Source organism: Phyllobates terribilis, unplaced genomic scaffold, assembly GCF_046119375.1.
Source record: "Phyllobates terribilis strain yellow unplaced genomic scaffold, ASM4611937v1 Scaffold_5__5_contigs__length_657084704, whole genome shotgun sequence".
NCBI classification, from domain to species: domain Eukaryota; kingdom Metazoa; phylum Chordata; class Amphibia; order Anura; family Dendrobatidae; genus Phyllobates; species Phyllobates terribilis.
Genome location: NW_027362765.1, coordinates 62,469,329 through 62,493,145, shown reverse-complemented (window position 1 = coordinate 62,493,145; position 23,817 = coordinate 62,469,329). Strand labels below are relative to the sequence as shown.

At 42.1% G+C, this 23,817-nt stretch overlaps 2 protein-coding genes across 2 annotated transcripts in view; one reads left to right on the top strand and one right to left on the bottom strand.

The window, feature by feature from the left end:
- LOC141271975 (uncharacterized) overlaps nucleotides 1-14,703 on the top strand; it is a 121,588-nt gene extending 106,885 nt beyond the window's left edge. Inside the window, exons 6-11 of the mRNA XM_073682230.1 lie at nucleotides 8,385-8,534; nucleotides 8,662-8,841; nucleotides 8,925-9,048; nucleotides 9,131-9,228; nucleotides 10,156-10,246; nucleotides 12,812-14,703. Coding sequence (XP_073538331.1) covers nucleotides 8,385-8,534; nucleotides 8,662-8,841; nucleotides 8,925-9,048; nucleotides 9,131-9,228; nucleotides 10,156-10,246; nucleotides 12,812-14,148 — 1,980 coding nt within the window. The 3' untranslated portion in view covers nucleotides 14,149-14,703. The remainder of the gene's footprint in view (nucleotides 1-8,384; nucleotides 8,535-8,661; nucleotides 8,842-8,924; nucleotides 9,049-9,130; nucleotides 9,229-10,155; nucleotides 10,247-12,811) is intronic.
- Nucleotides 1-23,817, bottom strand: part of LOC141271986 (uncharacterized) — a 1,184,418-nt gene that overhangs the window by 654,412 nt on the left and 506,189 nt on the right. The gene's annotated exons all lie outside the window — the stretch shown is intronic.

Genomic DNA, 23,817 nt, shown 5'->3' with positions numbered 1-23,817 from the left:
GGGCATAAAGGGAATCACATGACTGTCAGGATCAGTGTGAGGAAGTTCTTCCCTGTGATTCCCCCGTGTTTCCTGCATCATAGAGCCAGCGGCAGCATCAAAGCTAAGATGAGAGGACAGAGGCCTATTCCAATGTCTTTTGCAATGTGCAATAGTGCGGCTTCCCCCTTCTGTCTGCAAATGACTCTGGTACGGCCCACTTCCTCTCCTCTTAATGTTGATGCTAACGCTGGCTCTAGGATAGACCAGATCTTTCATCGGTTTATCGGCCCCCTAATCCTTTGTGGCTCCTGTTCAGCTGCACCAGCGGTATGTCCGCCCCTGCTTCCATCAGAACCTTGCTGGGAGCTCTACAAGAATGCAGAAGGGTCTTCCTTTTTTGCCAGGTGTCAATTCTGGAAACCCCTGTTCAAGCTCAATGCACCCTCCCGAGATGCAATTGAAACTTATATAGAGAATAATACAGATAGTGTTGTTTTTTTTCAGGGTCAAAAGTATAAAGATATTTTATCCTTTTACCCATGACAGCTTCAATAAAAAGACGGTCCACTCTAAAGAGGAGGAAACCTGCAAGATAAAAAGGTGGAACCTCTCCAACCCTTCATTGGTTTTCTGTCCTTTGGGTAGGAACATACACCCTGAAACTGCCAGGGAGAATAATAAACTTCCCGTATTTTAATTTTTTTTTCGTTGGTAATCTTACCACAATCCTCTCTGGATGTTGTCTCTAGAAGCCGCAAAATTTCCTACATGGATGTTTACCTGGCTTGTAAAGTATATTTCCCCTTTATAAGTGCTTTGGGGAGGCTGGCCGTGAATTCCATGGAGTGCGCAGAATGCACCTTGCGCACACACAAATCGACGTAGAATGACACTGGAGAATGAACCCTAATGATGTCATCAGATAGGTGGAAGGAGGAGCTTTCTGCTATGTGAGATTGATCACCAAAAATCAATATGTCCGTTTCTAAAGTTTCAAGCTCCATATAATCTAAAGATGATTTCTTGACAGATGCCTCAACAGTATGTTTAGCTGCAAGATAATGATCTGTGTTCTATGTCTTGTCAGGCAGTGTTTCTTTTGGGTCCTGCCTTAGATGAAATCTTACCAAAAATGGTGCTTGGAAAGATTGGATTTCCCATGTTTTCTTCTTTCCTGGAAGAAGATCTTCTCAAATTGGTGAATTCCGGATATCTTGGGAAAGGGTTTAAATTTTAATTCCTATCCACAATCCCCCAATCTCCAAAGATTTTTTGAGTTGGACCTCACCTGGAGAAATGGGTAGCACTGGAGGGCGAGGCTTGAGAACATTTCCAAATTGGAGTCCTTATTCCAGTGCCAAGGCAAGAATAAGGTGAATGATTGATTTTACACCTTTCTCTTTCTTGTTAAAAATCCAGACTCCTTCTATAGTACTATAATAAATTCAAGTTTCTCAAGTTCAAATAATTCAAGATGCTATCCATAATATCAACCTTAAACCTGCTTTACTTGAATTGTTTCATAACTGTGGTAGATCTAAAAGACACCTATTATCACTTTTTCTCCTTCATAGACTATCAAAATATCTTAAGGATTTCTGTTTTAACAGAGGGTTTATTAGCCACTGGCAGTTACAGTCTCTACCCTTTGAAATCCCTTTGGTTCTTCAGCAGTGTTTGACTAGGGTGCTAAGGGCCCAACAATAACATTGACTCTTGGGGTCCACTCTTCAGCTACATGCGAATATTACATTCTCCTTGGTCATAAACATACTTATGCTTCTATATAATAATAAATTGGTTATTTTATGAAATGAATGATGAAATGCTGGCTTTGTACAAGGAGAGAATCAAGTGTATTATGCCCACTACCGCCCACAAATAGAGGGTGGGCCAATCCAAGCCAGTTCCTCGGGTATTCTCAAAAATCATATACAAAATCTCTGCCCACACAAGGGAAAGGAACATAGACTCTGATTCATTAGGATTGTCCATTTATACGCCAGTCTTATTGAGGGGCTGCAGGAAGACGATTAACTGAATTGATTAACTGGCTCATTTTATCAGTGTAGACTTGAGCGACAATTCTGGCATAATGTATGTCGCCACTTTTGATGAATGTGTCGAGTGGGTGTTACCACATCTTGCCCTAGCTCCTCCACAGCTCAGCTCACTTCTGCATCAACACGTCAAAAGGCACATTTTTTTCCCTAATTCGCATCATTAGGGTCAGGTCAACAGGTTAACCATCCTAAATTTTATTGGTTGTAAACTAGAAAAAGTCAAATTTTTTTACAAGCAAAATTCAAACCAAAAAGGAAAAAATAAAGAAGGTTTCCTCACGAGTCTCAGATCTCATAGTAGTCCCCCTCACAAACTTAATCAATTTTGCTATTAGTTTCTCTCAGTTCCTGAACTCCTGCTGTTTCTTGGGTTCAAGGCCACCTGAAGTGGGAGGTTTTTGCAGCAGTAAAAAGAATGAAGGGCTACCTGGACCTGCATCCTCAGAAACTAGTTGGTTCCTCTGATGATAACTACAAAGAGAAAATTTATCTAGAGATGTTGATTGGAAAAAAAACTTTGAGGGGGAGTGGAAATCAAAATCCCTTAGAACTAACAACTAATGCAATCCCTTAATGATGTGGTGCTCACATGGGTGACTGCTTCTTGAAGAGGTCAAAACCAGTCAACCTCTTCAACCCTAAAAGACCATTCCATATCTAATTTATTGGACAACAGAATGATAATCTCATAAAAAAAGCGCCATGGGTGGAGAGCATCGAGATCCCTCATGGTGGAGATGGAAAAAAATCTCTATATTTTAGCACATACGTTCCTCTGGTCATCAAGATCCTCCCTTCTCTCCCGCTTGCTCAGCCACTCATTCTTTTCCACTACTCCTACTCCTCTTCCAGGTTGCAAAGAGCTCTAGTCCAAGGCAATATATCAAAATTAATATGAAGTATTCTGCAGTGAATCTCTGTTTGTCCCCCATTATTCCCCACTTCAAGGGATTACATCTATACAATTACAGTATGAAATGAATATGTCATCCTCATCATATAGTGGTTATTTGTGACCCTGGTGCTTTCAGTCTTGGTGATGCTGAATTCAGTGCAGGGTACTGTCATAGTGAGGTTTTTAGTTATACTGATCCATGGCTGGGGGCATTGGATAACTGCCTGCACCCCCTACTGTGAACAATTAATTGAAGCAGGTTTTCTGATAAAGAGCAGAGTGTATATACATAGTAAATAACAAACTGCTGTCAATATTGGATAACCATTTGGTCCAGCAGATGTGTCCCTCTATGCCTCTACTAGTACATAGGTGTTAAAAGACTGGAGCATCAATGCTTCGGTCTTGTTCAGCTGATATGTCTGTATTGCATAGCTGAGACAAGATAAAACAATATCTTTAGTTTTTTTTCTTTTATATTTCTAGTTTTTCATAATAAATGCTTATATCTATGATTGGGGAGCATATTTGAATCTGTGGGTAAAATCGCAAAAGTTTTGGTATCTGGCAACCCATGGTCACATCCAAGTAATGTGTGTCGCGAGCGAGTGGTGTTCATGGCAAATTGGTAGCAGTGATAGTGGTGTTCATGGCCGTTACTTAGATATCAGTGAGGTTTATGGAAGATGAATCTATAAGCAACATATTAAGCTGCTGACTCCAATGAAGATACTGCTTGTTAAAGGGAAGGTGCCGCGACTTGTAATTTTGTGTTAATAATTATTGATTATATAATCAATTATTTTTAATACAAAATTAAATGTACCAGTTTATTAGTTTATTTTTCCTTTTTTATTTCAGCCACTGAGGGCTTCCATTTTCATTTGGTGGTCGTGTAAGTGTCTGAGCAGGACACTTACATCCTCACTTACGGCAGCCCCTGGGCATAAGACTGTACGGTCGGACACTGACCCTATGTTTAACATTAGAGGCAGCTACGCCTGCCTCTAGCTGCCACCTGTGTACGCCTCCTGGGCGTCCAGGTCATAGCTGTGGGAGGAGATGGCGTCAATTTTATTGAAGCCCACATCGTTAGTGCAAGCTTCATTTTCTCTTTCTCAGTGCGTGCACTGACAGTCAGGAGCGGTGGCGGTGGTCCCAGGCTGCGGCGATCTCAGCCTGTCAGTATTACACTACAGGCTGCAGATCACCTCCGACCTGTTCAGGGCACAGCAGGGAGATCATCCATCTGCTGTGCCCTGAACATACTGAACAGTCCGCAGCGCTGCATGGAAGTTCAGGGAAGGTAAGTACAAGTGTTTTTTATTTTATTGAATATATGAAGCCATATTTACCAGGAGGAAGATGATGGGGGGGCCATATCCGCCAAGAGGATGATGATGATGGGGGTCACACACGCCGGGAGGAGGATGATGATGATGGGGGCCATACACGCCGGGAGGAGGATGATGGGGGTCATACACGCCGGGAGGAGGATGATGGGAGCCATACATGCTGGGAGGAGGATTATGGGGGCCAAACTTGCCGGGAGGAGGGTGATGGGTGCCATGGGCCATACACACTGGGAGGAGGATGATGGGGGCCATACACGCCAGGAGGAGGAGGATGGGGGCCATACACGCCAGGAGGAGGAGGATGGGGGCCATACACGCCGGGAGGAGGAGGATGGGAGCCATACACGCCGGGAGGAGGATGATGGGAGCCATACACGCCGGGAGGAGGATGATGGGAGCCATACACGCCGGGAGGAGGATGATGGGCGCCATACACGCCAGGAGGATGAGGGCCATATACACCAGGATGCACTTTATAGGGCACATTCTACTGTGGGGCACTATATAACGCCATTATACTGTGGAGCAATATGTGAGGCACATTATAGTATGGTGCACTATATGGGGCCATTATACTGTAGGTCACTATATGGGGCCATTATCCATTATACTGTACAGAAGACTATATGGGGCCATTATACTGTATGGAGGACTATATGGGGCCATTATACTGTGGGGCAATATATGGGGCCATTATACAAAGGGCTCAGAGACTCTGATGAGCTGTGTAGTTACTACCGATCATCACAGCTGCCGGGTCTTGTGGAGCGCAGCGGGACCAGGAGTGGCTGCTGCTATAGCCTATGGAGCGTTGTTCTCTGAACAAGGCTCCATAGCCTTTGGACGTCGGATTCGGGGATCGTCGGGGGAATGCCATGGACTGCGTCGGACATGCTTGTTTTTTTCTTTCAAAAATAAATTGGTGAACCAGGGAAAGTGTCGGGGAGTCTTTATTCAAATAACATTTTTTTTTCTGGTTTTTTTTTTCCATTAGTGGGTTAGTAGTGGGGGTGTCTGATAGACACCTCTCCATTACTAACCCCAGGGGTTGATGGCAGCTGTGATTTTTTCACAAATCACAGCTGTCATCAACCCCAACTACCATTACCCCGATTGCCACCGCACCAGGGCAATCAGGAAGAGAAGGACAAAGCGCCAGAATTGTCGCATCTAATGTGATGCGACACTTCTGGTGCGACTGCGGGCTGGTATTTTTAGGCTGGGAAGGGCCCAATAACCAGGCACTTTTCCAGCCTGATAATATAAACCCGCACTTGTCTGCTTTACCTTAGCTGGTTACCAAAAATTGGCGAGGGGGGACCCCACGCTGTTTTTTTTTTTTATCATTTATTAGGGTAATCGCCCTTTAGTGCCACATGAAAGGCACTAAAGAGTGCATGTTTATTCTATGTAGGGGCTTGTGAAATTATATATCTACAGGACATTTATCTATTCTATCTTACTACACCCCTGCACCTATAGAAGTGGATGGAGTGGGGTCACATATTACACCACTGCTCCTATAGAAGTGGACAGAGCGGGATCATGTATTACACCACGTGTGTATTTTTCTGTGTGTATGAGCGTGCATGTATTTTTTCCTGTGTGTTTTAGCATGCGTGTGCATTTTCCTGTGTGTGAGCGTGCATGTGCATTTTTCTGTATGTGTCAGCGTGCATGTGCATTTTCCTTTGTGTGAGAATTTTTCTATCTTCCTGGGTTCATGAGCGCATGTGTATTCTGGTATAGTAGAGATCAGATGATCGCAGCTTCAAGTAAGAAATACAGTATAAAGTGAAAAGATATCTAATCCCTGCATGTGTGATGCTGCCCAGACCGGTGTATCTAATCACATCATCATGCACTATACTCCCCAGACAGGTGTATCTAATCCCATCATCATGCGAGATACTCCCCATCGGCCTTCAAAGAGTAGAATGCGCACTCCCCATCGGCCTTCACAGAGTAGAATGCGCACTCCCCCACTCCCCATCGGCCTTCACAGAGTAGAATGCGCACTCCCCATTGGCCTCCACAGAGTAGAATGCGCACTCCCCATCGGCCTCCACAGAGTAGGATGCGCACTCACCATCGGCCTCCACAGAGTAGGATGCGCACTCACCATCGGCCTCCACAGAGTAGAATGCGCACTCCTCATCGGCCTCCACAAAGTGAATCAGTGACCTCAGATGCAGAGGGGGATTGATGGGAGCGTCACGCTCCCTCACTCAACATTGCTTTCAACTGTATCGGCAACCAGTCGATAAAGTTGAATTTGCGAGGACGGGCGGGGGGGCCCGGAGCTGGGCCCCTCCCCTCATCCAGCTCACTGGCCCCACATCGGCCGCATGTGATACACTACATTGAGATCTTTATCTATTCCCAGTGTGTTACCTTAAGGCTGTGTGCCCACGATGCGTTTTTTAAGCGTTTCCGCAACGGCAAAAACGCTGCAGAAACGCTTAAAAAACGCATGGTAGAAGGCCTGCCATGTTCCCCAATGATAATCCGCATCTGCTGTGCACAAGCTGCGGAAATTTCCGCTGCGGATTATCATTGCGGAAAAAAAACGCAGCACTACCAATTATTTTGCGGAAGTGCTGCGTTTTCGCCGCCATTGACTTGCGTTAGAACGCGCCATGTACTTGCGTAATTGGCGCTTTCTAATGCGCGGATGGTACCCGGGTGTAGAGGAGAGGAGAGTCTCATCCACACCCAGATACCATTAAAAAAATCTGTAAAAAAAAGAATAAAATAAAAAATAAATATATACTTACCTTCTGGCGGCCCGCGCTGCGCTCCTCCTTGCTTCCCGGCACTTCGCGATGGAATGAAGGACCTGCGCTGACGTCAAAGTCATGTGACGGGTCACGCGACGCTGACGTCGGCAGGTCCTTCAGTGTACCGCTGCCAGCAGCCGGGACTGAGCGAAGCGAGACAGCACGGGCCATCGGAGGGTAAGTATATATTTATTTTTTTATTTTTTGACATTCTCTCGGGTCACACTATATAAATCCATGCTGTTTGCATGGATTTATATAATGTGATCAAGTTGACAAGCACTTTCCAAGTGATGCTAAAATCGCTTGGAAAGCGCTTGTCAACCCGCATGCAGAAATGCATGTGAAGAAAGCTTCACATCCGCATGTCCATGGCAGGAAAAACGCATGTACAATCCGCATGTACAATCCGCATGTACAATCCGCATGCGTTTTTTTCTGCCAGGGAGATGCAGAAATGCTCAGGAAAAAATCCTGAGCATTTCTGCATCATGGGCACATAGCCTAAGTGTATCTAATCACACATGTGATACACTCTGTGTATCTAACCCCAGCTAATGATACAGCGAGCAGCACCATCTAACAGAGTCAATGCTGCCAGTTGTCCTCAGTGACACTGTACTTGTCAGTGTTACTGGCAATCACCAAAAAAGTGGCTCCTCACTGTGATCCTAAACTTCATTCTTTCTTGTCTTTTTACAAACACCCAGAAGAGGAGGAGAGGAGACATCACACACATGTGAGCAGATCCAGCCCACATTTACAGCAGACCATAAATGTGAGCTAGTTGTACACTAGGTTTTCATGGCAAATTTCAGCAGCTGCTCCCCCTAGTGTTTAAAAGTGGAAATCCCAAACCTTTTTAAAAAATTCTGATGTTACTGCATTAAAAACATGATTTATTTTTTTTTTTAAATGAAAACATTAATACTTTACATTTTCTCAATTGTTGAAAAAATGTTTTTTTTTATGGCACCTTCCCTTTAATGTTTGGGGTGATAACTGATAACTTTATAAGTGAATGTAAAAAAAAAACCCTCTCAAAATGCTGAAAAAAAAATAGTAATACTCATTACTCACATTGAAGAACCCTCTCATCGACTATTTCAATGCTAGCTTGGCCCTTTGTCAGTCTCTGTAAATCCTGATCTAATATATAATCCCTACAGTCAATTAGTGGCCTAGATAGTGCCAGTCCTTATGAGAAAAGAGAATGCTCCTTCATGCTTATTCTTATTATTTCCAGTAATTGTCATGGTTATATGGGACAATTTATGATTTCACATTGGCTCATCTTCTTCCCATTCAGGTCCCTACAATATCGGATCCTCTCAGTGGAGATCTTCTATATAAGAGAATATTCCTGATTGACCCATCAAAGATGGATAGGGACAGGGACAAGATGGCGGAGAGGATATTACCCCTCACCCTAGAGATCCTCTTCCGGCTTACTGGAGAGGTGATATTCTGATGACGTCACATTACATCATTCTTATCTATGGGAATAACAGATGGACAGAACTGGAGAGGTGAGGACTCTGGAAATGTCTGTAGTGAGATTTATTAATGTGTCTCTCCATAACCAGGATTACACAGTAGTGAAGAAGACCTCTAGTGAGCGCTGTCAGGCCCCTGTGTCTGAGGGATGGGGAAGACCCCTGAGCCCAATCACGGCTCCTCCACCTCACCCCCTGATACATGAGGACATCAATGACCAGAAGATCCTAGAACTCGCCTACAAGATGATTGAGCTGCTGACTGGAGAGGTGACACTGCTGGGAATGCTGGGACATTATGCAGTAACGCTATGGAGGGGTTGGGGTGATGACGGTATCATTGTATGTGTCAGGTTCCTATAAGGTGTCAGGATGTCACCATCTATTTCTCCTGGGAGGAGTGGGAGTATTTAGAAGGACACAAAGATCTGTACAAGGACATCATGATGGAGGTTCCCCAGCCCCTCACATCACCAGGTAATAGAGAGGACTAAATACACACGTCCTATAATTATCTGTATGTAAAGAGTGAATTCAGTCCCTGTATGTGTTCCTCCAGTTCTATCCAGTAAGAGGACAACACCAGAGAGATGTCCCCGTCCTCTTCATCCACAGGACTGTAAACAAGACGATCTCGATGTTCCTCAGCATCATCAGGTAGATGGAGAGAAGGTGTCACAAAATTTCCTCAATGATTTGTGGAAGACTGTGAAGGTCTTCTGTTCAGTCTTGTTTTATCCCTCAGTATTAAGCACTTAACTGCCAATTTATTAGAGACCTTGGTCCTTTTAATATTGGAGCTTCTCTTTATGGAAAGGAGATGTTTTATACTTGGTGGAGATGACAGGATAAAGCTGATCATAGACATTAGATGTTGTCTGGATCTTCTCACAATGTGACCATTCAGTGTATGTTTTATACTTGGTGGAGATGACAGGATAAAGCTGATCATAGACATTAGATGTTGTCTGGATCTTCTCACAATGTGGCCATTCAGTGTATGTTTTATACTTGGTGGAGATGACAGGATAAAGCTGATCATAGACATTAGATGTTGTCTGGATCTTCTCACAATGTGGCCATTCAGTGTATGTTTTATACTTGGTGGAGATGACAGGATAAAGCTGATCATAGACATTAGATGTTGTCTGGATCTTCTCACAATGTGGCCATTCAGTGTATGTTTTATACTTGGTAGAGATGACAGGATAAAGCTGATCATAGACATTAGATGTTGTCTGGATCTTCTCACAATGTGGCCATTCAGTGTATGTTTTATACTTGATGGAGATGACAGGATAAAGCTGATCATAGACATTAGATGTTGTCTGGATCTTCTCACAATGTGGCCATTCAGTGTATGTTTTATACTTGGTGGAGATGACAGGATAAAACTGATCATACACATTAGATGTTTTCTGTATCTTCTCACAGTTTTCTGGTTGTGGGGACTGCTGGTTAAAATTAGGAGCCGGCAGGTTGAATTTTTACAGGAGACCTACAACTATTTGATCTTTTCTATTTTTCAAAATCATTTCAACAAACATCTTTATCTGTCTGTGAATTTTGCAATTTTTATTTTAGGATAAAGATGTGAAATGTATTAATACTACAGAGACATATGTGAGGGGTGATGAGCCCTGTACAGAGGATATTCCTACAGATAACTGCACAGGTGAGTAGTAGCCACAAAACACAGAGAAGTCACAGATTTTACTCAACTGGCTTGTAGAATCATATTCTGATGTTTTAGGGTATGTTCACACAGTTGTTAATGTAGATTTTATACGGAAAGATTTAGCAGTTATACAAAGAATACACTATCTTACACAGATGTCTCTCCTCGGCACCATAGCTTGCTTCGCGGCTGTTACAAAGTATATACCGGTATATCTGTATTCTCAGTACTGTTGAAAACTGGACTCTGTCCTCAGTAAGATGTCTCTAAATATACTTTTGAAGCTTCTTAGTAGTGGGGATTCCAGCTTAGGACTCCTGATATGGAAGGCAAACACAATACCAGTCCGCCACAGGTTTCACCATTATGCAATAGAGAATTTCTTCAGCTTCAATAGCATTTTTCTTTGCAAGCATAATATACTGGTCCATACAGATATACAGGTGCATCTCACTAAATTAGAATATCATCAAAAAGTTAATTTATTTCAGTTCTTCAATAGAAAAAGTGAAATTCATATATTATATAGAGTCATTACAAACAGAGTGATCTATTTCAAGTGTTTATTTCTGTTAATATTGATGATTATGGCTTACAGCCAATGAAAACACAAAAGACATTATCTCAGTAAATTAGAATACTTTATAACAACAGCTTGAAAAATGTTTTTAAAATCCGAAATGTTGGCCTACTGAAATGTATGTTCAGTAAATGCCCTCAATACTTGGTCGGGGCTCCTTTTGCATCAATTACTGCATCAATGCGGCGTGGCATGCAGGCGATCAGCCTGTGGCACTGCTGAGGTGTTATGGAAGCCCAGGTTGCTTTGATAGCAGCCTTCAGCTCGTCTCCATTGTTGGGTCTAGTGTCTCATCTTCCTCTTGACAATACTCTATGGCAGTGTTCCCCAACTCCAGTCCTCAAGGCCCACCAACAGGTCATGTTTTCAGGATTTCCTTAGTATTGCACAGGTGATGGAATTATTGCCTGTGCAGGTGATGGAATTATCACCTGTGCAATACTAAGGAAATCCTGAAAACATGATCTGTTGGTGGGCCTTGAGGACTGGAGTTGGGGAACCCTGCTCTATGGGGTTAAGGTCAGACGAGTTTGCTAGCCAATCAAGCACAGTGATACTGTTGTTTTTAAACCAGGTATTGGTACTTTTGGCCGTGTGGACAGGTGCCAAGTCCTGCTGGAGAATGAAATTTCCATCTCCAAAAAGCTTGTCGGCAGAGGAAAACATGAAGTGCTCTAAAATGTTCTTAGTAGATGACTGCGCTGACTTTGGTCTTGATAGAATACAGTGGACCTACACCAGCAAATGACATGGCTACCCCAAACCATCTCTGATTGTGGAAACTTCACACTAGACCTCAAGCAGCTTGGATTGTGGCCTCTCCACTCTTCCTCCAGACTCTGGGACCTTGATTTTCAAATTAAATGCAAAATTTACTTTCATCTGAAAACAACACCTTGGACCTCTGAGCAACAGTCCAGGTCTTTTTCTCCTTGGCCCAGGTAAGATGCTTCTGGCGTTGTCTGTTGGTCATGAGTGGCTTGACACAAGGAATGCGACACTTGTAGCCCATGTCCTGGATACGTCTGTGTGTGGTGGCTCTTGAAGCAATGACTCCAGCAGCAGTCCACTCCTTGTGAATCTCCCCCAAATTTTTGAGTGGCTTTTTCTTTACAATCCTTTCAAGGCTGCGGTTATCCTGGTTGCTTGTTCACCTTTTCCTACCACACTTTTTCCTTCCACTCAACATTCCATTAATATGCTTGGATACAGCACTCTGTGAACAGCCAGCTTCTTTAGCAATGACTTGTGGCTTACCCTCCTTGTGGAGTGTGTAAGGGCCTTCTGGACATCTGTCAAGTCAGGAGTCTTCCTCATGATTGTGGAGCCTACAGAAACAAAGGGACTAAGGGACCGTTTTAAATGCGTAGGAAGCCTTTGCAGGTGTTTTTTGTTAATTATTCTAATTTACTGAGATAATGACTTTTCTGTTTTCATTGGCTGTAAGCCATAATCATAAACATTAACAGAAATAAACACTTGAAATAGATCACTCTGTTTGTAATAACTCTATATAATGAGTTTCACTTTTTGTATTGAAGAACTGAAATAAATTAACTTTTTGATGATATTCTAATTTTGTGAGAAGCACCCATATATATAAATAGATATATACATTTTTTTATTTATTTTAGTAAGAAAAAAAAACAAATGATACCCAGATTGTAAAAACTGATACATGGACCAAAGATGGATATTGACTCACAGTAAAAGGTCATTTTTCTCTCACTTTTTTTTAGTCAGTGAAAAATATATGTGATTGAGGCCTAAGGCCTCCTTTATGAGACTCTACTAAACATGTAACTGGAAAAAATTAATGAGGGGCATATTGAAATATCAATATATGGATTAGACAACTTCAACAATGAAAAAGTGAAAGAAAACAATATAGGAAGTTTGCAAGGAGACGTTTTAAATATATATAATATACATCATTTAAAGGCACTTTTTATAAAAAATAAAATCAATCTTATTCTTGGCAGATGACTGTACCAGGAGTTCAGAGGGAAATCTGATATTTTCAGATTTTACAGCAGATGATCATGTTATTAAACCAGATACATATGAAGAACATGCCATTAACCTAGATATACATTCAGCTTTTCACAGCAAAGATCTATCACCTGATCCTATTGAATGGGTCCTTTCTTCTGCTTCATCAAAGACCATTATGGAAAAGAAAAGTTACAGAAAATTTGTTAAACAAATGGGTCACGTAGAGAAGAAAACGTTTTCATGTTCAGAATGTGGGAAATGTTTTAGTCAAAAAAGAAATTTTGTTACACATCAAAGAATTCACACAGGGGAGAAGCCTTTTTCGTGTTTGGAATGTGGGAAATGTTTTTATTGCAAAACGTATCTTGTTCGACATCAGAGAGTTCACACAGGGGAAAAACCATTTTCATGTGCACAATGTGGGAAACGTTTTAGTAGTAATGCAGGTCTTGTTGCACATCATTCAATTCACACAGGCATAAAGCCATTTTCATGTTCAGAATGTGGGAAATGTTTTAGTGAGAAATCCATATTTATTAACCATCAGAGAATTCACACAGTAGAAAAACCATTTTTATGTTCAGAATGTGGGAAATGTTTTAGTCAAAAAACATATTTAGTTGCACATCAGAGAACTCACACAGGGGAAAAGCCTTTTTCATGTTTGGAATGTGGGAAATGTTTTTATTGCAAAGCAAATCTTGTTAGACATCAGTTAACTCACACATGGGAAAAGCCATTTTCATGTGCAGAATGTGGGAAATGTTTTAGTAGTAAAGCAGGTCTTGGTGCACATCGGAGAACTCACACAGGGGAAAAGCCATTTTCTTGTTCGGAATGTGGGAAATGTTTTAATAGGAAAGCACATCTTGTTGCACATCAGAGTATTCACACAGGGGAGAAGCCATTTGCATGTTCAGAATGTGGGAAATGTTGTAGCAATAAATACAATCTTGTTATACATCAGAGAATTCACACAGGAGAGAAGCCATATTCATGTTTGCAATGTGGGAATTTTTTTAATTGTCAATCACATCTTGTTACACATCAGAGAAGTCACACAGGGGAAAAGCCATTTTCATGTTTGGAATGTGGGAAATGTTTTTGTAGGAAAGCAAATCTTGTTGCACATCAGAGTATTCACACAGGGGAAAAGCCATTTTCATGTTCAGAATGTGGGACGTGTTTTAGCGAGAAATACAAATTTATTAGCCATCAGAGAATTCACACAGGAGAAAAGCCATTTTCATGTTTGGAATGTGGGAAACATTTTAATCGTAAAGGAAATCTGGTTACACATCAAAAAATTCACACAGGGGAGTAGTTATTTTTATGTTTAGAATGTGGGAAATATTTTCATTGAAATATAAATCTAGTTTCGCATCAGAGAATTCACACAGGGGAGAAGCCATATTCATGTTCAGGTTGTGGGACATCTTTTAAACAGAAATCATTTTTAGTTGAACATCAGAGAACTCACATGAGGGAGAATCCATTCCATGTTCAGAGTGCTGTAAATATTTTACTTATGAGGCTTTGATTGTTGAAAATGTTTAAAATTATTTTGATTTGGGTGCGTGCAGAAGCTTCATGGCTATGAGCCAGAATTTTGACTTAAAGGGAATCTGTCACTAAGTTTTTGGTACCAATTCTGAGAGTAGCATAGGGTCAGAGACACTGATTCAAAAGATGTGTGAATTACTGAGCTGCTTGCTCTAGATTTTATAAAATCATTTTTTTTAGCAGCAGGTTTTCATTAGAGGACCAGTAAACCTGCCGCCACTTGTCATGCTGGTGGATGTGGAACCACTGTGCCGTGCACTGGGGAGAGCCTGGAGGGACTTAACTAAGTGACCACCTAGTTCTTCACTAGAGCACCTGATGGTGTGGTTAGACTTGAGCCGCAGGTGGTCGCAAGGTACCACTCCAGGATAGGCCCTGGTACCGTAGCAGCTAAGCCCAAGAGGACAGGGATGGAGGTTCGGACTGGGGGTAGCTGGTAGGACTGGAGCTGGTTCACAGGACTATTTTATGCAGTGCAGCTGGTTAGACAGGACGGCCGCTGGAACAGTTAAGGGAGTACTGCACGGCTGGTGTAGACAGGCACACAGGAGTGGCTCAGGTACAGGAACACAGGTACTGGTTCGGAAAGGACAGGGGAGGGAGAGGAACGGGCCAGGCAGGTTCGAGTATCAGGATCAGGTACAGACGGGGTCGAACAGAATCAGGTTTGGGCAGAACGGATATAGAGGATCTAACAGGGAAGCAAGTACACACATAAAATGTACTAATGTTGGTCAGACACCTCCCTATAAGGGAGAGTGCCTTAAGTTCTTAATGTATCACCACAATTGGTTGGGGACATTTTGTGAAGTGAGTGCTCTCCCCTTTAAGAAGCGGGAAGCACGCACGCCATAAGTGCACTCCTGGGAGACCTGAATGTTGTGCACAGGTCCTAGAAGGAAGAAGCATTGGCGGGGAATGGAGGAGGAAGGGGAATCGTTTAGGAACGCCGGCGCTGACATTACACCAAGTAGTCATCCATATTCCAGAGCTCTGATTGGCAGCTCTCTGCCTATGCACAGTATAAAAAGAATGCTGTCAATAACTGGTGTAGGGGGGGTGATATACATAGTTCAGTATTTAGAGAACTGATAGATGAGGCATGAGAACAGTATTTTGGTGTATTAAGCATAAAACGATCCTTGAAAACTTAGCTATTTATGGATCGCTTCATTGTTTTGATTGTTAATAATGTGCAAAATCATTTTGTTTTGGGTGTGTGCAGAAGCTGTAAGCAAGAATTTTGACTAAGAGACCCGTCAGCAGGATTTAGCTTTAGGATTTAATGGCTCTATTACTCTGATTAAATCGATACCTTTGATGAAGGAATCTGATCAGTGGTTCTTGTTTAATCATGGTTTTAAGCTGTGGCGCATGCGCAGATTGAGATGTCGACTCGTTGAAGACGTCATTGAGCCGAGATCTCGACCTGTGCATGGGCCATTTCCAGCGCCATTTTATTGACAACAAAGAAAAATGGCCGTGGATTCCAACTGCGCACGCTCAGGCCTTGCCGATAATGTGAGTAGTGATGCGAAATTTCATAATGGAAGCAGGTCACTGAGGAACACAGGAGGCAGGCGAAGGGGCCGGAGCAGAGAAAGACCCAGCCCGCCCCGATGCACAGAAGACATCAGAAGAAGAAAACTTAAAACCATGATTAAACAGGAACAACTTATCATTTTCCTTCACCAAAGGTATTGGTTTAATCTGATTAATAGCTCCATTATGGCCATACCTTTTAGTTTATAGTGCTAAATCCTGCTGACAGGTTCGCTTTAAAAAGAATCTGTCACCTGCAGCATAGCAGCATAGAAACAGAGGCAATGATTCAAGAGATTTGTAAATTACTGAGCAGAATGCTCTAGATTTTAGAACATCATTGTTTATCAGCATAACATTATCATTAGAGGATTAATAAACTTGCTGCCATGTAGTCATCCATATTTATGAGCTCTGATTGGCAGCTCTCTGCCTATCCACAGTGTAAACAGAAAGCTATCAATATCTGGTGTGGGCAAGGGCGGGATTCAAATTTTTAACAGTTTTTGTTTGTGTTCGCAAACCATGCCTATGCAAAAAGTCACACCTATTTGAAGCCACACCAATTTTCACACACTTTCTTCAACCACAAAATACAAGTAGCAGTAGCTAAAAGTAAATACACCATTCCATTCTTACCCCATCTGTGCCATCATTTATAGTCTTATAGTATGACTGTTTCCTATCATTATTCCAATCAGTCACTTCTTAGTATGGTGTATACTATTAAAGGTTTTTTTTTCTACAACTTTTGAAAATTAGTACTAAACGAACTCTGCTTAAAATGGAAAAGATGATCTGTCCATCAGTCACCTCAGCTGTCTGCAGCACCTAATCTCTGGCCTCAACAGCCATAGGCCAAATATGCGCAAAAAAATCACACCCTGACCAGACCACATATTACCACAACATAGTGACTGAATAATACCACATGCAAGGGACAAAAACCACCACACCATGACCAGACCACTTTTTACCACCATATAGTGACAGAATAATACCACATACAAGGGACAAATACTGCCACACTGTGAACAGACCACATATAACCATCACACAGTGACAGAATAATACCACATACAAGGGACAAATACCGCTACATCGTGACCAGGTGACATATTACCACCACACAGTGACCGGATGCTACAATGATCATTAATAAAAACCACAATACAAATAACACTAATGTTACCACCAGTGACTTTATACACAGGAGCTCTGTATATAGTACAAGTGTACAGGTCATACAGTGATCACCAGTGACATTACACTCAGAAGCTCTGTATTTGGTGTATAGTGCACAGGTAATACAGTGATTACCAGTGACATTATATACAGGAGCTCTGTATATAGTTTATAGAGTAGCGGTAAAACAGGGATTACTGGTGACTAGTGATGAGCGAGCATGTATTGGTAACTCTATTGGCGAGCATGCTCTGGTACTCACCGAGTATTTGCGGCATGCTCGAATGTTGAGTTTGAGTCACTGTATGTGCATGATTTGTGACTGTTTGACAGCTTTAATACATGTGAGGAATGCCAAACAAACAGGCATTTCTCACATTTATTAAATCTGTCAAACAGTCGCAAATCATGCTCATTCAGTAACTCAAATATAACATTCGAGCACGCCAAAGATACTCGGGAAAACACCCAAGCATGCTCTTAAATCTCGAGTTACGAGCATGCTCGCTCATCACTACTGGGTGACATTATACGCAGGAGCTCTGTATATAGTGTACAGCTAACACAGTGGTCACCAGTGACATTGTATACAGGAGCTCTGTATATAAAGTATAATATACAGGTAATACAATGATCACCGGTGACATACACATGACCTCTGTGCATAGTTTATAGGGTAGCGGTAAAACAGGGATCACTGGTGACATTATACACAGGAGCTTTGTATATGGTATATAGTGTGGGGTTTCTACTCACTTGGGTGCGAGGCAAACAGGAAGCTCTTTCCTTTAAATGTCCGTGTCGGTTTCTTGCATAAACCAGGCAGAAGGGAAAACAAACAGCCTTTAGTTCAGGAAAAACAAAGTAGAGTCCTTTAGGCAAAGCCTCTGGTTAGCCAGTCCTGTGGGCTCACAGGCTGCATAGCATCCTGTCCACTGGCTCAGTCGGGAGACCACAATACACCAGAGGCCTTCTTCCTCCAAACACACAGACCATGTGCCAAACAATGGCCTCCATTTTATATCTTAACCACACCCAGAGGTGAGGTATGTGAGTAGCCAGACCCGCCCATCTCTCCAACTACCTGTAACCCCGTTCCAGGTGCACCAAACTGTCCAATTAGTGCTTAGGTGCACTAGAGCAACATTCCGGATTACATTACAGAGGACAACCACCTCTGTGATACATACCTCCCATCAACTATGTGTCCGTTAGCAACCTTACAACAGGTAATACAGTGATCACCAGTGACATTATATACAGGAGCTCTTTATATAGTATATAGTGTAAGTGTACAGATAATACAGTGATCACCGGTGACATACATATGACCTCTGTATATAGTTTATAGAGTAGCGGTAAAATAGGGATCACTGGTGACATTATACACAGGAGCTCTGTATATAGTATATAGTGTACAGGTAATACAGTGATCATCAGTCACATTATACACAGGAGCTCTGTATATGGTGTATAGTGTACAGGTAATACATTGATCACCAGTGCCACTATACACAGGAGCTCTGTATATAGAGTATAATATACAGGTAATAAGTGATCACTGGTGACATCATACACATGAGCTCTGTATATAGTTTATAGAGTAGCAGTAAAACATGGATCACTGGTGACATACACAGAAGCGCGGTATATAGTGTACAGGTAATACAGTGATCACCAGTGACATTATATACAGGAACTCAGTATATAGTGTAAGTGTACAAGTAATACAGTGATAACCGGTGACATTATACACAGGAGCATCTGTATGGGTGCAACTATCTCTATTTTATTCTTTAGGTAATTTCCAAAGTGTTGGGAAGATGTGCTAAGGTACTATGGCTGCATTTTTTAGTTAAAACAATTTGAGGCCCTAAATTAATGATTTTAGTAAATAACAAATATAAAATAAAAAATGCTGTCGTAAAGAACCTGACTTTCTAGCAAAAGTTGGCCCTGAACTTCGGGTTGTGGACCCCAACATGCAAAGTGGGATCTCACATCCATCTGTGGTCCCATTAACTGTATTAACTGTTAAATATGTGAGATATCGCACTTTGAACAAACCCAGCTCTGCTACATCCTTTACTAAGTGGTTACCGAATGGTAATATCAGAGCGGTTGCTGGTGGGTAACTGCTTAGTAAAAGATGAAGCAGTGCTTGTTTAGATCAATGTGTGAGATCTCATGCTTTCACTCTGAGGGGGGTCACGGAAGGTGTTGGGATCAAGCAACCTGGAAATTTGGATCTGACTTTTGCTGGAAAATCAGGTCTTTTAGGGCAGCTTTTTTTCAATACATGTTATTTGGTAAAATCACCAATTTGTGGTTGTTCATTGTTTTCTTAAATAAAAAGGGCAGTCGCAGACAGGCGATAGGTCCTCTTTAAATTACCTCCTGGTTGGCTGACTGCAGACATGGCGTACATGGAATGTACTCATGGAGGACACTTGCTCTTCTGTTTCTGTAACTCCTTCTATGGGAGTGAATTGTAATCATCATGATTGACGTAGATCTGTGTCTACTCTCCCCCTGGATGCAGCCAGTCGTAGATGTCAGGAAGGGCTTAATAGACCTTGCATGAACATTTTATATGGTAGTATGGAGAGATACAGCGTTTATACTGGCTCTCTTATCTTATTTTTCACCCAATGAACATCACTCCATGGTGCACCTTCAGCGATATTGATGATCTAAGTCATCTTGCTATTTTAACAAGCAGTTCCATAGAGCCTGGGAGAATCCCCCCAATCCCACCACTGGGTGTGGGTGGTGAGGATACATACATAGCTCAGCATTCAGAGAACAGATAGATCGACAGCAGATGAAAGTGCAGATCCCAGCAAAGGAAAGGATACATTACTAGAATCATGGTCTCTTTCCCTACATCATGCTGCTCTCAGATTGGGTAGCGAAAACCTGGTGACAGATTACCTTTAAATACTGCACTCTCTAGATAACAGATCAGACGTGTCATCATGGGGTCTCCGTGCACAGGTATTTTTGGTATCTATTTTGTATATGTATCCCTTTATAATTGTAACTTTTATTCCAAATAAACTTATTTTTATTCAAATCACTTGTGAAGGCTGGATCTTTGCTAGGAATGCAAATTTTCATGTGAATGCCCCCACATTCTCATCACACACTGACAGTGCCCCTCGCATACATTACGATACCCCCACAGCGAACCTCATACACAATATGATGCCACCCCAGTGCCACACAAAACAGTAAGACTGACGAAGTGCCACAATGAAGTAAGACCACCACAGTACCCCCAATACAGTATGATGTCTTCCTTTCTCTGCATTACAGTATGATGCCCCTCAATACAGTAGGATGCTAACACAGTAAATCAAGATACAGACCAGTTTTATTTAAAAAAACGGTTTATCTCAAAGTCTTCACTACGCAACATATTTCTGGAAGTGTATCATAGCACAAACAAAAAAGATTTATGAGGACCCTAGAAGAAGTGTTGCTGATGATCATGAGGTTGGAAAAAGTTACAGAACTATCTCTAAAGAGTTTGGACTCCACCAATCTACATTCAGACAGACTGTATAAAATGCATGGAAATTCAAAACCAATATTACCTTCTCCAGGCAGTGGTGTATATAAAAATCATGGGGCCCCGTAGCAAAAGTCCTAATTTGACCCCCCTCCGCATGCCCCTATAAAAAAAAATATTTGGCAGAGTAGGCGGGGTCATACCTCCCAACTTTTGAAATCGGAGAGGGTCATGTATTGCGTCAGGTACACAGTAATTATGCCATTACTCAAGCCCCTTAATGTTCTTACTCACTACTATAACCCTTTCATGGCCCTTATAATATATATATTATAATACTCACAAAAATGGCCCACCCATACTGCATGATGACGCAACAGTGCTCCCCACAAATTGTGATTCCACATCCCCCCTATGCACAGTATGATAGTTCCCACAAGGAGTATGAGGGCCCACACATTGCCGCACACAGTACAATGTATTGCACAGGCAATATGAAGAACCCCACAGTACCCACACACAGTAAGAAGGCCCCCCACAGGCAGTATGAGGGCTCCTACACACAATATAATGTCCTCTACAACAACAAAATGCAGAATGAGGGCTTCCACAGTCCTCCAAAAAGCATTATACCTCCCAAACACAATATGATGTCCCCTACAGATCCCACGGGCAGTGTTAGGGCTCCCACACACAGTATAATATCATCCACAGACCCCGACAAAGTACAAGGGCCCCCACAGCCCCACACTCTATACGATGGCCTCCACAGATACCACAAGCCATGTTAAAGCTCCCTCAGACAGTATAATATCACCGATATCTTCTAACAAAGTATGAGGGCCCTCAGATACAATATGAAGTCTCCTACTGTCCCAACATTGAGTATGAGGACCCCCACTGCCTTACACACAGTATGAGGTCCCTTCCATGCAATATGATTGCTCCCACAGCTATCTACGCAGTATGAGGGCCCCCACAGCCCAAAAACAGTATGTGGACCCACACTGTTTAATATCCCCACAGCCCCTCTCTCTTAACACACGCATACACAATGATGCTCCAATGGTGTGCATAAGGGTGATAGTCAAACATTTTTTGTGTAAATTGTTAGGTCTCACCCCTGGGAATAATTCCCTTTGGTGTGATTGTAACATACACAAAATTTCGTAACATTGCAACATTGTTTACTGGTGGCTCAATCATCACAAAACTAACAATCATTTGTAATGTCTTGCAGCAAAGTGAATGTACAATTTTACAGTAGTTTCATGGTTTCACTTTTTTTTAACAAAACACACTTTATTAGGTTCAGGATAATTATGGCGATTCTTCTCCACACACTGGAGAATAAATGGTTTCTGGTCTTCTTGAGTGCTCAGTGATGAATTGAATGTACTCATGAGTGCAATGGAGCGTCTGGCGTCACAATTCACGATTTTCAATCCGGCGACTTTTGAGGATGCATCAATGTGATTTGTATTGGTGTGTCACAGACAAGGATCTTGATGAAGAAAATCTTGGTTTATTTCCAGTGCAACAAACAGTTTTTTGTGCTGGACGTCATGAAGTGATGAAGCTTTTTTTTGTGACACAAGGTCTTTGGCAAGCTTCATGCGAGTTGAGCAGAGATCGTTGTCTTCCTTCTCCATAGCCATCTCAACCTTTTCTGTTGTTGGAACCTCACTGTCAAAAAAGCCAGACCCACCATAATCTCAATGAGGTGCCACAGGTGTCTGTTGAAAGTTTTTATTGCTGCCTCAGCAACAGGCGCGTTGATTCCTTTGTTTGCTACAAGTTCTTGCAGTAATGTCAAGTCATTTTACAGCGATGTGGCAGAGAGGTACCAGGCCTTCAAGTGTAAGCGGACAGTAAAAGTGCAAAATTGACGGAGATTTTTTAACTCTTTCAATGTTAAACAAAATTGGTGACAAAACATATGCTCTGAAGATCTTCATATCACTTTGACCATCCATCGGGCCCAATGGTAGGCGCCTGGAGTGTCGATGTGTACGTCTGGGTTTGCCAGCGAACCAAGGAACAGGAGAGCCAGTGTTAACAATTCTTGTAATCATCTCTTGGATGGCATTGTGCAAAATTCAACTTGCCAATCCTTAAGTGGACCTAGCTAAGTTGAAACTGTCATCTTCCATTCCAGCCAAAAACTTGGTTTTATCCAGTTGATTTCAGGCAGCTGAAAATCTCTCTAACATCTTCATATTTGGACCTGTTGACGCCGGTCACAATTTATCAAACACACTTGCAATAATTAGCTAGTGAATGTGGTACCCACACAGCAAACTCAGTAGTTCTTTCTGCAGTTTCTATTGCAAAAGCAACGCACAATCATTTTGTACCAGTGTAACTATTGGTCGTGTCGAGTAACATAAACTTCACTTTAACCTAGTATCACCCTAATATCGCTCATCAACATTTGCAAATACTATTATAAAGTAAGTGAATTTCAAGCAAAAATTTAATTAGACAGTAAAAGACACGATGGGAGTGGTGTAGACTGCCGCGTAAATATTTAGAGATTAGACTTACCCAAAACAATGAATAATACTGAATGTTGTCTGTAATCTGGCAAGTTTTCTTTGTAACAGGAAATATAAACTAATAATAATATTAAATATTCTTTACAAATAATTGGAGAGATTTTCAAGGAGCGGTGGGGCCCTTATTGCTGCTCTATATTAAAACTACACAAATCCTATTATAACAGCTGTTAAAGGGAATCTGTTACCCCCTGGGACTTATCTGACCTCAAATATGGGCATACAGGTGATAAGAAATGTGAATCTATTCATACCTGTATGCCTCATGTTAGAGGACTTGTTGCTTTGAAATTGCTTTTTATTCAATCCGTTTTCTGATGCTTGCGGGCCGGGGACAAGACGAAATCCCCGCCTACTTTGTGAATTACAATGTCCCCCCCTCCCCTGCACGTCATAGTGCCCTGTGACATGCAGTCTCGTATTCCTAGTCCTGCGCATGCGCACATCACCTTTAACGCAAGGCACATTTTTCTCTCCCGGCTATGTTGTTTTCAGCAGTGATCTTGTGCGCAGGCGCCGGGGAGTGACAGTGACAGTGACTGCGCAGGCGCCGGGGAGTCACAGTGACAGTGACTCTGCGGCGCAACCAGACCTGTAATATGAAGCATACAGGTGGGTATAGATTTACATT